The following is a 17,118-nucleotide window of genomic DNA, read 5'->3' on the forward strand; positions in this document are numbered from 1 at the left end:
CATTTGCAATACCTCACCTCGTTAGTTAATAATTCTAGTGCATGCATATGGTGTATACAGGTAAGTAAACATGCATTTTTTTTCACATTCTAAAACTATGGCAGTTTAGGCCATATTGTGCTGCCTGCATTTTATCTGCAATGCAGTGTGTCTCTAACGTTTTCAGTCCCGTATTAATAGGTGGCATTTACACATAACACCTATATAGCAGCAAAGCTAATACAGCTTGTGATTAAAAATGTTTAAAAATAGCTAATAAATCAGATTATCTTGAGGTATTATTTCTTGCAAGTCAAAATGGAGAGCAAAAAAATCAACCCTAATTTTTAGTTTATGTATACACTGAAAATAGCAACAATAAAAATAAGCATTTGTAGCAGACATATTCCATCTTCACTATTATTTTGCTACCTTTGGTAAATTACTGGGGCAGATCTTGAAGTTAAAAACCCATGTTTAGAAATAAGTGCACGCTTCCCCCACTATATAGCAGCAGACTGTGTTGCCCCTACGCAAAACATTCTCATATCTAATTTTAACTTTACATATAAAAATAACTTGGAGAAAATACAAAAAAACATTTTATTTTAACATGAAAATATCACAAAAATTAGTAAGCCTGAGATGTAGGGTTTTGGTGAAAAACAAGAGGCTTGTAGTGTTTTGGCTGCTGATAAAGATGCATGTATTGATAGCTGGGGTGAAAAGCAGAAGAATGCACTTATTTCTTCTGCATGTCAGTATCTTCAGACACAGTAAGCCACATGCACCCTTTCTTTCCTTGTTAAACAGAGGCCAGTTTGCTATTCTTAGTTCCAGCGGAAGTGGATCTGACGTGGGCGATCAGCACCTTCCTTTACCAATGGCTTATGGAACTCACGTCCAGCACGAGAGTGGATATTTGCCCAACAAAACTCACAGTAATACTGCAGGCAAGTGACATTGGCACAAAAAAAGGGAGCAAATTTTCCACCACAGCGTGCGCCCTGGCATTCATCACACATCTGGTCATCCAGCACATATGGCTTTACCTCCACCTTGAAAAAAAAGAAAGTAAGTCTCATTAGGGTCTGCTTCAGAAATCAAGTTCTGTAATAACTTAAAATGTTTCTATAGAGGAAAAAAAGGACCAGCATTAAAAGCTGAGGAAATGGGCAGTTTCTCAAGGAAGGAGCTTTACCGTGTAGTAGGTTAAAATACTTTAAAAATCTACAAAAAATCTGATTTGCAAAACATTTCACTCTCACCTTTCTTGAATAACATCTTTGAAACACCTGTGTCCTGGTATTTTCAGAGTTGGGGGAGATTGTGAGTGAAAAACAAAAGAAATCTCAAGTAGCCATGGAAGACAGTTTCCACACCTTTTTCCCTCATTCCAGTATCACCTGTGAGATGGCAGAACCCGAACAGCCACTGATTAAGGCAGCGCTTCTCCACTGCAGGTGCGAGTCACACTCTGCTTGGAAGTAAGTGGCACAGACAAGCCAGAACTGTGGAGAATCTTACAAAGGGCATGCCTAGACTTCTGTAAATTTGTAAGATATAAAGTACAAGTCCTGTTGTGAAGGTCTGACTTGGCAGAACACTTCAGACTGGAGTCAGCTCTGAATTATAAACTTCTCCACCTCAGTTTCCACATCTGTCAAGTGGGAATAACAGATCTTGTCTCAGAGTTGTGAGGCTTAAATTGTGAATGTCAAAGCATAAGACAGTGCTTGGCACATGGCAAAATATTCTCTAAATTAGTATTATCTACTATTAGCTGCAATAGCCTTGCTTTCCTGCTTGTGATAACTTTATGAATGGAAGGTTTTTACCGTTTGGCTGAAAAGTGCCAGACAGAGTAACAGCTCAGCTGTTCCTTAGGAGACAACAGAACACTGAGTGTTCTGAAAGACTGGATTGAGATAAAGTAAAGGTTGCCTATAGTAAAAAAATAATGACCCAACAGTTTGTATTCTGAATGTACTCTACTGAAATACTTGCATGAGTGCAGAAAATGAATATAAGGATACTTTCTGCAATATTATTTGTAAGAACAACAAACTAGAAACAACCTAAGAGTTGATTAAAAGAACTGTAGGATGTTCATTTGATAGGTCATGGAATTACATTGTTATTTATATTTCATTCATAAGGATTAGGATAAATATATTTTATGTATATTCGACACTTGGCTTTTCTGAATTGCTTGTTTGTATCTTTTGCATATTTTCTTGCTGGAGTTTGCTTTTTAAGTTGATTTATGAGTTCTCTTTCGTCAGTTAAGAATTTTTAACCTTTTTCCTAGTGGCTTTACAATCTTTAACACAAATCTTTAAAATTTTTATGCTTGATCTTTATCTCTCAACTTTTTCCTTTATGGGTTCTATCTTTTCTTTGCCAGGCTGCTATTTTTGATTCATTATCTTCACTACAATTATAGTTATAATAAAAAAGAACATTATAACGACTAAAGAATAAATTAAGGTAGCCGACAGTTACTGGATTTCATCTCACTGAATTATAAACTCCATGAACAATGCGACAGCACCCATTTGCACAACATTCAGTTCCCAGTGCCTAGAAGAATATCCAGCACGAAGTAGAAATGCTATAAATATATGCATAAATGCAATACATTTACATATGTTTTCTGGGTTTCTTTCTCATGGTTATTTCTTTTTTTTTAAAATAAGATTTTAGACAAATTGAAACCAGGGTCTGTGATGTTTACTTCACTTCCATAATAATAAAGTGCCAGATGTTCAGGAGTTACATTTTAATATAAAACTGTTGAACGAAAATTTTGCAAATGCAGTGATTTCAATATCTGTATTTTTAAAATTCTACATATTAGTTTATGAAGCTAACCTACTTTACTCAAAACCAGAGACTTTAAAGATGGAAAACTGAATTTCAAAACCTATTTTTCATTAATAATCTCTAATAATTAAACTCTTCTACATGCAAAACGAAGTTTCATTAACACTACACTTCACCTAGTCTTATTTTCTAACATTTACGAGAAATCACAGTGAATTATACTACTCATGAAATAACATAAAAAAAATACAATGAATTACACATCTGTGGTGACTGCTTTCCAGCTATCAGATAGGAACTAAACCACAGTATCCATGAGTCTAAAAAGTAAGTGGAATAAACAATTTTCATTCCCTCCAAATATGTATCCTGTGTATCTTTGGGTTGGCAGTTATACACTTAAATTTATTCCATTTTTATGGTTTAATAACCATATTCATATTGGAGAGATGAAAAGTATAAAGGTTAATGGTTTAATATTTCTTTGTATAAGCAATACTAGTGACTTGTAAAATATTTAAGGCTCAAATTCTTTCAAATACAGTTCAAAATTACCTTTGTAACACATATCTTATTACAAGCTTTTCTCTCAGGTATTTCAATCAATGCCTTTTTAAGAAGGCATAGGTATCTCAATTCATCTGCTCTGCAACTGAGTTGCTCTTTAAGAGTCAACATTCTGCTCCAAATAATTGGTCCTTCACTATCATTTCAGAAACAAAGAGGTATGAGGTATGACACTGTAACAGTCTTTTTCTTCTGCTACTGCACATTAAATACCATGACTATATACTATGTAAATAACGTCCCCTGTGACCTATTACCTCTCTGTAAAGTAGGGGATTAGTGGTCTAAACCACTGCTGTACATTTGTGTCACTTTTGGAGCTTTATCAACTCCTGTTGCCCTGGCTGCCTCTCAGACCAATTCAGCAGAACCTCAGGGGGTAGGACCCAAATGTCAAGAATTTTCTAAGTTCCCAGGTGAATAATGTACAGCAGAGGTTGAGAACCACATTAGAGGAACTCTTAACGTTCAGACAAGTTCAGAAAAGTTATGTATGCATGTCTTATCAAAAGCAGAACACCTCCTCTTAGTTTTTTTTGGGCAACCTTTTAAATAGCAATGCAAACAAACAAAAAGGAAACCACTCTGCATTTGTGAACTGAACCTATGCTGCGTTTCTTTTCTAAATGAGATGGTTGGGTAATTACATTGAGGACTACTTCTAGCATGCATGGTCTAGTCCATTGGTATTAATTAACCAGCCTCCCTGTCCCCAAAATAGTCTTTTAATGTGCCAAACAGCCCCAGGTTTCAAGAAACTGTTACACTGGGGAAAAGGAGTACCCAATCAACTTATATCTTCTATCTACTAATTTGGATATAAAAAATCCATTTACCCCCATATTCTTAATGTATTTCTGCTGTACTATAAACATGATTATTTTAGAATATGATTAGCTATGTATAGGAACTGTTCACAGATTTTGGCATAAAATAGATTTGTAAATGAATGCTAGTGTCTTTATTTTAGAAGGTAGTTAGTGCTTGGAATTATTCAATAGGGTTTCAGTTATCATTCCTAGTACTTCTTAAAAGTTCTTATTGTGATGATTCAAGCAATGCTACTAAAAAAAATTTTAAGTTTAGGTCAATTATTTTAGAGAAATATACACAATGCATTTTTATTTTAGATTTTGTGACAAATGAAAACAAACATTTAAATGACACTCTCCGCCAAGTTCTATTCTAAGTGCTTGTATATATGTGAATTCATTTAATCCTCAAAATTACTGAGAAAGACGTATTATCATTGTTTTCCATTTTACAAGTGAGGAAAAAGAGGCATAGAGAAGGTTAATTTGTAGAAATGGGGTTTAAGCCCAGGCAGTCTGACTCCAATGTACAGGCTCTTAAAACCACCTCTGCCTCCATGGTTAGAATATTTGACCTTACTGGCTGATTTAAAAATTTTGACATGGCTGCACAATGATATTAATATTTTTATATTATACCTAAAGTTTAAAGTGTGTTCAGTAATTTTCCATTTCAAGGATATTTTTATATAATATCCTTTAAGACTTAAAGAAGTATAAAAACTAAACAGCGTTCGAATTGTATTATTAACTCCTTAGGGTATGAAGCTTTGGATCAGCACCTCATTATAGGACATAAGTTATTTCCCAATATGCAACTTACACGTTTATCAATATCACCATGCTGAAGCTGAACAAACCGAGCACTAATGGCAGCAATATAGCTCTGCTGATTGGAGAAAGCAACTCGCCCAGCACCTTTTGGGTATTTTAGCTCAGGATCTGTATCAATTCCTGCATAACAAACTCCACCATACAGCCGGTCCATGATCATAGCAAGTTCCACTTCAAAAGGAAAAGAAGTTTACATCAAATTTGAGAGAACACAGGAATCAACAATTTTTAAGTACTTTTTGTAAAACGTAAAAGTCAATAGTATATTATCATTTGACCAGGAGTAGAATGGCAGATAAGAGGCTGTTGTTAAAAGGAAGGGGATCAAGGATGCCTTTTTGTTTTAACTATAAAGTGACTCACCACCATCACATCTACCCACTTACAGCACTAAACCTACTATATACTCTATCTTCTGACCTATAGACAAATAGTTCCATGCTCTTTCCTAAATCCAATCCTTTCACTTGCATACTAGATCCCATCCACTCTCACTAAGGACACTGCTTTAGCAATTCTCCCCTTTCCTTTCTATACAATCAGTTTTCCCCTTATACTAGATCATTCCCAAGTATACTATAATTTTCCTATCTTAAAAAATTCCCTTAACGCTTTTTTTCCCTCTTAGCTACTGCTCCATTTCTCTGTTCCCCTTTACAACCAAATTTCTCAAAGTCTGTTCCAGTATTCCCCCCAATTCCTCTCCTCCCATTCTTTATTCAACTCTTTCTAATCAGACTATCGCACCACGACTCCATTATAATTGTTCTAGCCAAGTCCAATGGTCAATCTATCTGTAAATAGCATTGAAAACAGTTAATCCCTTCCTTCTCATTCAAGTATTTTCTCCATCTGGCTTCTAGAATATATTATCCCACTAATTCTGCTCTTACCTCACTGATAAATTTCTTCTGAGTCTTCCTTGATAGTTCATCTTAAACTCCTTAACTTTTCAATGTTAGAGTACCCTAAGTTTCAATCCTGGCAACACTATCTACACTCCTGGCTTTAGTAACTTCATCCTGTATCATAGCTTTAAACACCATCCAAGTTTTTAAGCTCCTACATTTTTATCTCTAGTATGGACCTCTCCCCTGGATGACGGACTCGTATATGCAACTGTCTAGTGGACAACTCGATATTTAACAGGCACTGGCCACACTCAGTATATTAAAAATGGAACTCATAATCTTCCCCTATCCCATTAAACCTGCTCCAATGAGTTTCTGCTGATCCAGTTTGAAAGCAACAGAAAAGATGAAGTTGTCAAGATGTTTGGCTTCATCCTTTCCGTATTCTTCCCTTGCTCCATACTGTACATGCAATCCTGTGAACCTGATTTTCAAAACATATCTAGAGTCCAATCGCCTCACCTCCATCACTAACATCCTGATTCATGCTAACATCATTCTTCATCTGGTTCATGGCAATAGCCTTCTCTCTTTGCTTTTGGCCCTTGCCTTCCCAGCTTGTTTTTAAAACAGTATAAGGAGTGATTCTCTTAAAAAATATACCAGATACCACCATAAAAATACATTAAAAATATACCATATAGGATGGTTTAATTGAAATTTCTATTTGGGAGCTCTGAATGGTGCCATAAACTTGTGTTCAAAACCAAGACCACAATCTTCCCTCCCAATCTGCTCCTTCTCCAGTGCTCCTCCCATCTCAGTAAAAGGCATCACTGTCCACCCAGTGGCTTATGACTGAAAGATGAGATTCAGTCTTTGTGTTTACCTCATAAATATCTGTCACCTCTGTTCAGCTGGCTTTCTCCACTGCTACCACTAATCCAAGCCACCATTTTTTGTCTATCTCCTGGCTTGTAATAATAGGATGCTAAACTGGTCTGCCCGTATTTACTCTTACCTTGGCCCTCCCTCTCTCTGAGTCATTAAAGTGAACTTTGAAAACTGCAAATATGATGAAGTCTCTCTTTTGCTTAAAAACTCTTCAATGGTTTACCCTTGCTCTAAGGGTAAATACCAAGTTAGCCTATTAGACTTGTATGATGTGAATCCTGTCTACTTTTTCAATGTCTCCTTGTGTCCCCTCCCTCACTCTTTGTATCCCAACTCAGGCACTTTGGACTTCTTTCAGTTCCTCCAAAGCACCCTGTTTCTGTCCACTCAAGACCTTTAAATAAGCTGTTCCCTTTCTGTGAAACATACTCCTCAGAACCCTACTACCATCCTGATCCTACTCCTTTTGCCCAATCTTTATATGTCAGCTCAACTACAAATATCTTCAAGATATCAGACTTCAAACATCTTCAAGATATCAAATTATCATATTTCCTTGCTACATGCTCTTCTATTCCCTATGTACTTCTTTGTAGAAGTCATCATATTCTATAAGTATTTAATGTATGAATCGTTCTTTAACATATGTCTCTAAGACTGGGGAGAGGATGTTTTCAGTGATGGAAATCACTAACACTCTACACATGGTGCAGGGTACCATCTAATGTGAGCAAAGTGGGTATATACATCTACAATTATATTCCTATGTAACATATTTTGGTAGGTTTCTGGTTCCTAGTTATTGATAAACAGAAGTTTATCATCATTCACTTATCTAAAGTGCTACTTTAATGATTAAAATATAGATAAAAGAGAAAAAATCCCATATTTCTTTTTCAGATACCGGAATTGATCTACACAAAATAAACAAACCCCAAATACTCATATCTTAGACAGGTACACCTAGAAAATCGGAATTATTTAGGTGGATTCTTATAGATTTGCTTGGCGTTAGCTACTGCACTAATATTGATAGATAAGCACTCAATTCTCCAGTTTGAGTTTCAAGAAGGGGTCTCAGAATTTGTTTCAAAATTCTGTAGTTAGCAGCTATTGGAGCATGAAGAATCTGCTCCTGCTCTGTCCAAGAGTGTCATGTACACAATAGCTTCCAAATGTTTATTAAATTGACTAGAACATATTTAAATGATTTTTTTAAACAAAATTGTTAACATTCTACTTACCAGCCCTTAATGGCCTAGGAACACCTCCAACAAAAATTGTTTTTCGGGGATCCAAAGGCTGAGAACCATCCATTACAAAATCACTATCACTTAAATTCCAAGGACGTATTTGAACCTATGAAGAAAATCACATTGAGTCTTACTCCCTTGATGGCTTATGAGAATTTTCTGTTTGTTTTTGCCAGTTAATAGTGATGGTTTTATTGTTTAAAATTTTGTATAGTGGGACCTGGAAACAAATTTTTTTATAACTTTTGATCTAAATACTATAAATCAGCAGTCCCCGACCTTTTTGGCACCAGGGACCAATTTTGAGGAAGACAATTTTTCCAAGGATGGAGGTGGTGGAAGATGGTTTTGAGATCAAAGTGTTCCACCTACGATCATCAGGCCTTAGATTCTCATAAAGAATGTGCAACCTAGATCATTCACATGTGCAGTTCACAATAGGGTTTGCATTCTTATGAGAATCTAATGCCATCTCTGATCTGACAGGAGGTGCAGCTCAGGCAGTAATGCTGGCTTGCCTACCACTCATCTCCTGCTGTATGGCCTGGTTCCTAATAGGTCATGGACCACCAGTACTGGTCCACTGCCCAGGGGTTGGGGACTCCTGCTATAAATTATCTGGATGTTTCAAAAACTAAAACTCAACATGATAGTTTAATTGTTCTTTTATTAATTAATAATCATTTCAAAACAATTTTTGAAAAATCTACATTTGTAGCCTGAAGTTCATGTGGTATTTACTTACTGGTTTGTCCTTAATAGTAGGGCTAGAAACACACAGATAGAGTTTTCCATCTTCTTCAATACAAGCATCAATTAGTGCCTGAACTGAGCTCTCTTCTTGAAAGAGAAGAAATGCATAGCCTGGAATAACCATTAAAAATGAGGCAGTATGTCAAGTCAAGTGATTTTACTCCAAATTTCAGTACTATTTAGAAAATACATGCTTTTGAAAAAAAAAAACAAAAAAACAACTAGGACAAAAAACCATTTACCTTCTACAAGAGAACACAATATACTATGTAATACACATTAAAACAGATACTCAGTAAAGCAATTGGCTACTTTATATAGAACACTTGCTATCAGATATTGTACTAACTTACATGCATTATTATTTGATTCTGGTCTTTGGAAATGGCTACAATTAACTGTAATTGTACCAAAAAAAGTATGAATTGCCAATGCCAATTTTATTTTTTCAATTAGAGAAACTACTACAAAACCACAATAACAATGATAGCAACAATAGCAATAAAGACAACTATTCTGTTTCACATTAAATTTGTTCCATCTCATCTTTCTAGGCTTAGAGTACACCATACCTGTAAGTGAACAAGTGGCTCATGCAAAAATGTGCATCTCTCTCCAGCCAAACAATTCCTAATTCCTTTTTAAAATTCTATTTCCATTCCTGCCTGGAACTCTCTCTGTTCAAGTACTTTTTATCTATCTGTATACAGTACCTTAGATTAATTCCAAAAGCTTTCCCCTATCTACTTGAAGTAATTTCTCCATCCTATAGTATTTTTTGTTATCTCATTTATTAGGCAGTTAACAATCTGTGAACTATTGAGAATATGAACATTCACAAAGGTGAATAAAGACACTATCTTACAGATCTTTGAAAGAAACTGACATTAATAAAATAATTACAAATTTTTAAAGTTGTAAAAATGTAATACTGCAACTGTGATGAGTGCTCGGAGTGAAAGACACAGACAGCACTAGGAGTTGGGCAGGAGGAGCCGACCTCATTTGGTAGATCCTCAGTGTCTTCTGTGATCAACTTACACTTAAGCTTGAGATACAAAAGATAAGTAGGGAATATATAGATAAAGAGACACAAGGAAGATACACCATCAGTCTAGAGATTATCATACATAAAAGCCCTGAGGCTGGAGAGGACAAGGCCAGTTTGTGGGACTGGAGGGAAACAAACAGTAGTAGTAGAAGAAGCTAGAAAGAAGATGAGGCCAGGCAGAGTGAATGCATTTTTCTTTTATCCTAAAAATAAGAAAAACCACTAAAGGGTTTATGCAGGTAAGTAAGGAATAGTACCATCCAATGAGTTTTCAAAGACTGCTGTGGCTGGACTATAGGAGAAAATTGGAGAGGGCTAGAGATGTGGAGAGACTAGAAAGACAGCTGAAGGAGTAAAGGAAGTGATGATGGTAGCTTGTCGAGAACATTACAAAATAACTCAATACTCTGAGTATTCAATAAAAATGGCATTTATAAAGTAAACTTTATGAAATGGCAAGATAGTAAAACTATGGCCAACACTAAAACTTAGCTAATAAGCAAACATCTCTATCCATGTGGAGATAATTTCCTCTCTAAACCAAGGTTTCGTGACCCCCAGTAAACTCTAGACTACATGGAGAGAGGTAGATAGCTTTAATCAGATTCTTATAGAGGCCTAGGATCCAGAATCCCTACTCAAAAGATGCTCTTGATTCCATACATACATATAGATCTACAAGTATTAAAAAAAATCATTGCATTATTCCATTTATCTAAAAAACTATTTGAACTATTAGTGGAGGTGCTATAATTCTCAATGGCAGAAAGTAGATACTGTACCTAGTTTTTATATGCCAATAACTTCTTTATCATGCTTCATTTCCCAGAGTCAAAATCAAAGTATTTAACAGTTCTATTGGAGTCTTTTCTCCAGGCTTGACAATTCACTAAGTCATGAAACTAAACAGTATGTGTGATGTGCTTTTTCTAAAATTATATTTCAGCAATGTTTAAAGTAAAGTCTTAATCTCTGAACCTCCTCCTTTCTTTTACTTATTTCAGAGAATCTTCCATTAGCAATTCTGACTCCTTTCTCCTCTCTTCCTCTTGTTATTGTGGGCAGGATATACTTCCTCTCCCCACAGATGACTTGATCATGTGACTTGCATGTGAAGGTTAGCACAATTTGTAATTCTTGTCCTGTGGCGATCAGTCACAGTGTCTTCCTAGCAATAACTGACTAACATAACTAAGCATCTTCCTCAAGTCTTACATCTTTATATAACTGAAAAAAAAAATAGACCCAACTAGCTACTTTGTCTTTTATCTAAATTATTTATTCATCAACAGTTGGTAATAATTTATACCGCTCTGCTGTTATCTAGAACACTTAATGTAAATCTTATATTTCAACTGTTCATAAATTTATATTTTATAAAAGACCAATCACTTCACATAGATCTTAATTTCATAATGCAGAGAGATCCTGTTTCATGTCTACACCCAAGTTACCTGGAATGATGCTTTAGACAGAGAAAATACTCAAACATTTGTTGATTTGAGTCTTTGAAATTATTATCAAATCATAGCAAGTTTCTTATGATTCCTAACTGGCTAAGTAATTGCTATTCTTTCTTTTGCTCTCATACAACCAATTTCCTAGCAAATATTAACAATAGCAATCCTTACCTTTTGGTGGAAAATAGGACTTGCTTTCTGCTTTATGAGGCCAATCTACTACCAAAGGTCCAAATCTTCTGAAGCTAGCAGTTATTTCATCTTAAGAAAGTACAATAATATGCATTAGAAATTAGTTTCAGTGATTCGTTCTAAGAAATTCTGTACTTTTACTATGAAGATTTAACATTTAAAACTGCCAAATACCTTAAGATAAATTAGAATATAAACACTGGGAATATGTCTAATATACTTATTAAAATAATATGTCAAACTTAATAACAATTTTTGTTAAAATAAATTCATTTTTAAGCAGTACACTGGTTAGAATACTCAATTGCATGTGAATTTTAAAATTTTATATAACATTGTATGGATACTAATGACTTTATAGTACACCAAACCACAAATAGCACTGGATTGAAAAAAACGCCAACATTACGTAAGTTAAATAAAATCTATTACTGCCTCACAAATAAAATCATTTTATTATAGGAAAAAAAGGTCTGCTGAAACAAGACTTGAATAACTATAATGTTGAAAAAATATACTAGGGTCTGATACATGCCAGGTAGTTTCACTGAAATCCATATAGGTTATATCCAATTGCTATGTCTTATGTTATTTCATTACATGGAAATCTTATGAAGATCAATACTTAAAATATGTTATTTCATTACATGGAAATCTTATGAAGATCAATACTTAAAATAAGTTTGTGGGTATTTGAATCATAACTAAAAAACATTCTAAAATATAAGAATGAGTGATACATTTCCCATAACCTCACAAATATAGTTTAATATTTTAAGTCTTCAATTAATTTTCTTTTGTTATAATTACACATGATCATTTTCACATACAATCATTAGTGTTTGTGAAATCCTAATTTGCTATTCATGTTCTGTTTCCATTTCCCTTTTGCATTTGATAGCCTCTTTCTTCCCTGTTTCTAAGAGCACATTTATCCTCAAAGAAATTAAACTTTTGGCCGGGCGCGGTGGCTCATTCCTGTAATCCCAGCACTTTGGGAGGCTGAGGCGGGCAGATCACGAGGTCAGGAGATCAAGACCATCCTGGCTAACAAAGTGAAACCCCATCTCTACTAGAAATACAACAAATTAGCAGGGCATGGTGGCACACGCCTGTAATCCCAGCTACTCAGGAGGCTGAGGCAGGAGAACTGCTTGAACCCAGGAGGTGGAGTTTGCAGTGAGCCGAGATTGTGCCACCACACTCCAGCTGGGGCAACAGGGCGAGACTCCGTCTCAAAACAAAAAAAAAGAAATTAAACTTTCGATTACCAAGCATTGCAGATATAATCTTATGGTTGGTTCCATTTATTTCATTGTGTGTATGCATGCACACATTATGGTGATTTAAAAAGTTTCAAGTTTTATATACCTAAATATGTTCTATTATTTTAAAAACAAGTAGAAATGACCGAGGTCATGAAAATCTTATTTACCAAAAATGCTCGCAGTTACAAATATGATAAGATCTAAAGAAAAAAAATCATAAAAAAGCTTTTGTTCAACTGTTTTCATATTTCAACAGGTGATAAAATATTTTAAAAGAAGAAAACACATTCTAATTCTGAAAATCTCCAGGTGGTAAAAACTTCCATAGTCCATTCACATTAAATTTCATATTTTTTTGTTTTTGTTAAAGCCCAAATCACCATGTTAATAAATATCTTAATAAATACCTTCATCAATATCTGGAGGAAGACCACCAACAAAAACTTTTCGAGAGAAGCGTTCTATTCGCTCTCCATTTTGATGAGCTGAATAACAGGTGGGTGAATTTAAAACTCCAACTTGATCACTGTGACCATCATCCAGCAAGCCATCATCTATTGGAAAGAGGGAAGAACGACCTAGAATAAAGAACAAATATAACCTGAATCTCAGATCTGAGAAAATGATAAATATAAAGTATAAAAATACCAATGACAAATTAAAAGACTTAAAAATGAAGGTGATGCAGGTGAACATAAAAATTAAGAGAAATTTAAATAGTATGTGGTTTTAATTACCTGGATTCAAGAAAGAAGCAATCTAAAGAGTGACTTAGAAATAAACATAGCCATATGTCAACAATTAAACTGCAAAAGAAATACTAGATCACTTCAACTTGTTATGAGCAAGAATTTGTTATAACCAAGAATCTAATGTATGCAGACAGTTAGACTGGATATGCAACAGGTAAGACTTTTCAGAAACTGGTGGCAGAAAGGAAATGACACAGACTAAATAGATAAGGGGATATAATTTATAAAAAATCACTTGTAGACTACAGCAAGTAAGGATAAGGAGAACAAGTAACACTTGTATACAAGGTCTTGACCTAATTTATTACATGTGTGCCAATTATATGAAACGGTAGACAGGGTTTCTGCACATGTACAAACTAGAAAAGGGTGTCCCCTCTGGCACTTTAGTGCCCATTTGAGCCCACATTTCAGGAGGTAATCCTTGTATAGGGCACATCCTGTATAATCCTCTGAAGAAGTAATCCCCACTCTGTGGGTAATCCCTCCACAAAACTTAAATGACCTAATATACTCCCCGGCTGTCAAGGAATGTACATTTAGAAAGATCAGATGTATATATGTAACCATGGTACACATCCATAAGAAAGCTTTAAAGTGCTCAGAGGACATACTCTGGAGGAAAGGAGTCTAATAAAAGGGGGATTTCCTAAATCTCTAAGTGAAATTAGATAGTATTTATGATAAAAAGGGAAAAATAGCAGTGCATAGTGAAGCATTAGAGGGGGTAGAATATCTATAGGTGGAAATATTTACAGGAACATGGTTTTCAGTAAATTTTCCTTTTTCCCAAGTGAAAGGAGAAACAGAAAATGTAGGAAAAATTGAACTTAAGAAATAAGGAATAGTCAAGGTTGGCTGAAATATGTTGGAAACAAGCAGAGTAAAAGCTAGAAAAGCCCTTTGAGGCTAGCTAGAGTTATTTAACGCTGAATGCCAGGCTAACAAGACATTTAGTAGGTGATGAAGATAATCAACTGGATGCAGGGGTTCAATCAAAATTATAACTTTTTCTGTGCATTAGGGAGAGTTAGTAAATATGGATAAGGTAGCTGGAAATGAGCAGATTAGAAGTTGTGCAAAAAATCCACAAAGGATGGATGGCAGTCACAAGCAAATAGGAAACAAAATAGGGAGAAAGAATGAAAAAGAGAGATCTAAGGAAGACTTTAGAAAATGATAAGAACCATTAACTGATATAAGGACAGTAAAGACCAGAAACTGGTATGAGAAAGGAAAATAATTTAAGCTTTAGATATGTAAAGTTTTATATGCTGTTAGGATGTTCAGAAGTAAATGTATAGTAGGAAGCTGAAAAGGAAGTGCAGAAAAGAAATATCATATTTCTGAGAAAATAATTTGGAGTCAACTCCACATGGGTTATAGTTTAAGGTCCTTCATAACATCAATGATAAACACTCCAGTGAGAAATGATGAGGACAGCTCCTCGGGAAACTTACAAGGAGGAAGCAGAACATTCAAGGAGCTAGAGAAAGGAGTGGTAGGAAAAGTGGGAGGGCAGCCAAAATATTACTGTACTAGAAGCACCAAAAAAGTAATAAAAGAATGAAAGAGCAATTAAGTAACAATGTGAAATATTAAGATAATTACTTTTAATAATGACAGTTGTTTTGAGGACATACATGATCTGTAAAGGTAGGTGTTTCAGGAAAGTTGGGTAGCAGTCACATTGCATGTATTTAGAGTTTTATTAAGTATAGAGATCAAATGAAGATTAGTTCTTAAAGTATATTAGATAAGGAACAACAGAGTAAGAATATGGACAAGTTGTTTTTCTTTCAATATTAACTGAAAGATTTTTTTGGATAGGAGACAATGGATATAATCTATAGCAGTGGTCCCCAACCTTTTTGGCAGCAGGGACTAGTTTTGTGGATGACAATTTTTCCACAGCAGGGGGATGATTTTGGGATGAAAATGTTCCACCTCAGATCATCAGGCATTAGATTCTCATAAGGAGCACACAATCTAGATCCTTCACACATGCAGTTCACAATAGGTTTCACGCTCCTGTGAGAATCTAATGCCACTGCTGATCTGACAGGAGGTGGAGCTCAGGCAGCAATGCTCACTTGCCCTCTGCTCACCTCCTGCTGTGTGGCCTGATTCCTAACAGGCCATGGACCAGTATCAGTTTTATGTTAGGTATCTGTCTACATATTAAACAAATAGGCCACAGACCAGACCATTTTATGTTGGGTATTTGTCTATATATTAAATCACATGCCATAGAGCATCTTGAAAAATATGACACATGACGCAAGTAATACAAACAAAGACAATTAGAAATGTGACAGCCTGAAGAGAATGGGTTGGGGATAAGAAGGAAGGGATCATATGCCTGTCAGAGTGAGGTAGCTAGCTACCTAGATGTTTGACATAAAAATTTAGTTTACAAGACACAACAACAGAGAGAAAGATATTTGATATAGGAAGCGAATTATTCTAAAGATTCAAATGCTGCTTAAATACGATGTTCTGAAAAATACCCGTGTTCACTGAGTAACTTTGTGAATATTGCTTAACTTTTCAAATACCTGTTATTAGAAATAGGAAGCAATATAAAACAAAATGTCAGTGTTCTTTGTGATCAACAGAAAGGAAACTCTTCAACATGAAACTATTTTTACTTAATAAAATGAACATCAAGATCCACTAAAAATAATATTAATTGTGAATAACTGGTCAAAGTTTTAAAGGTTAGACTTTAATTGAATAATTCTCTATTTTAAAAGGAATAAGATAAACAGCATGCATACAAACTTGATTTTAAGGGAAAAAATCACAAATCCAAATTCTATATTTATTTCAGATATACCAATTCTTTGGAAAGTTTTTCACTTTAAAATGCCCTAACACAAATAAAAACTTAGCAGTGTCACAAATACAGTAAGTATTTAAATGTCTTTCTAACAGACATTTAAGTTGAGAAAAAATATGGATCACAAATACTTAGGGTCTACATAAAAAAAAAAAAAAAAAGAATGCGGTGACAAATCACACTATAAGCAATGCCAAAGAGAAAAGTGACCCAAAAATGACTCCAGTTTTTTGTTTACTATAATAAAATACTGCCCTTAGTATTCATATAACTAAAAACATCTATAATCTATGTGTCTATAATCTATTAACAAAGTTCAGCTAAACAAAGAATGTAATGAAAAGTTTAAGAACATTTAGCACACTAGCCATACTAACAAGAATCTTCACTGTTGGACAATAATGACTGCTTTTTTTCAAGAAGCCATAAAAGCTACAGATTTAAACACTCATTTAAAAGAATATATATCATTGACAAAGTATGACTTTTTACTTTGCCAATTATCCTTTTATCATATTTCAAATTACTATGACAATAAAAGGAGAACCATTAAATAAGTTTATGTCTACCACTGTAGTGTACTTTAAACATGCTTTCTAAATGATACCATACATACGTTTTCAGGTTCTTTCACCTCAAAGGAATAAAACTGAATGATAATGAAACACAACAAATTCATTTTGCTGGAATGCAGCAAAAGCCATGCTTAAAGGAAAATTTGTAGTTTTAAAAGCATATTAGAAAACAAGACATGCTTAAAACAAATCATCTTGTTTCTACCACA

The 17,118-nt window shown here is 34.6% G+C and overlaps 1 protein-coding gene across 8 annotated transcripts in view; it reads right to left on the reverse strand.

Moving 5' to 3' along the window:
* Window positions 1-568: 568 nt before the first annotated feature.
* LOC105487916 (cytoplasmic polyadenylation element binding protein 2) overlaps window positions 569-17,118 on the reverse strand; it is a 60,737-nt gene continuing 44,187 nt past the window's right edge. For all 8 annotated transcript variants that reach the window (XM_071093845.1, XM_071093843.1, XM_071093846.1 and 5 more), the window contains 6 exons: window positions 13,148-13,318; window positions 11,452-11,541; window positions 8,762-8,880; window positions 8,008-8,122; window positions 5,008-5,189; window positions 569-1,037 (listed from right to left, as the gene is read on the reverse strand). In XM_071093845.1, coding sequence (XP_070949946.1) covers window positions 810-1,037; window positions 5,008-5,189; window positions 8,008-8,122; window positions 8,762-8,880; window positions 11,452-11,541; window positions 13,148-13,318 — 905 coding nt within the window. In that variant the 3' untranslated portion in view covers window positions 569-809. The remainder of the gene's footprint in view (window positions 1,038-5,007; window positions 5,190-8,007; window positions 8,123-8,761; window positions 8,881-11,451; window positions 11,542-13,147; window positions 13,319-17,118) is intronic.

Source organism: Macaca nemestrina, chromosome 3 (genome assembly GCF_043159975.1).
Source record: "Macaca nemestrina isolate mMacNem1 chromosome 3, mMacNem.hap1, whole genome shotgun sequence".
Lineage (NCBI taxonomy): Eukaryota > Metazoa > Chordata > Mammalia > Primates > Cercopithecidae > Macaca > Macaca nemestrina.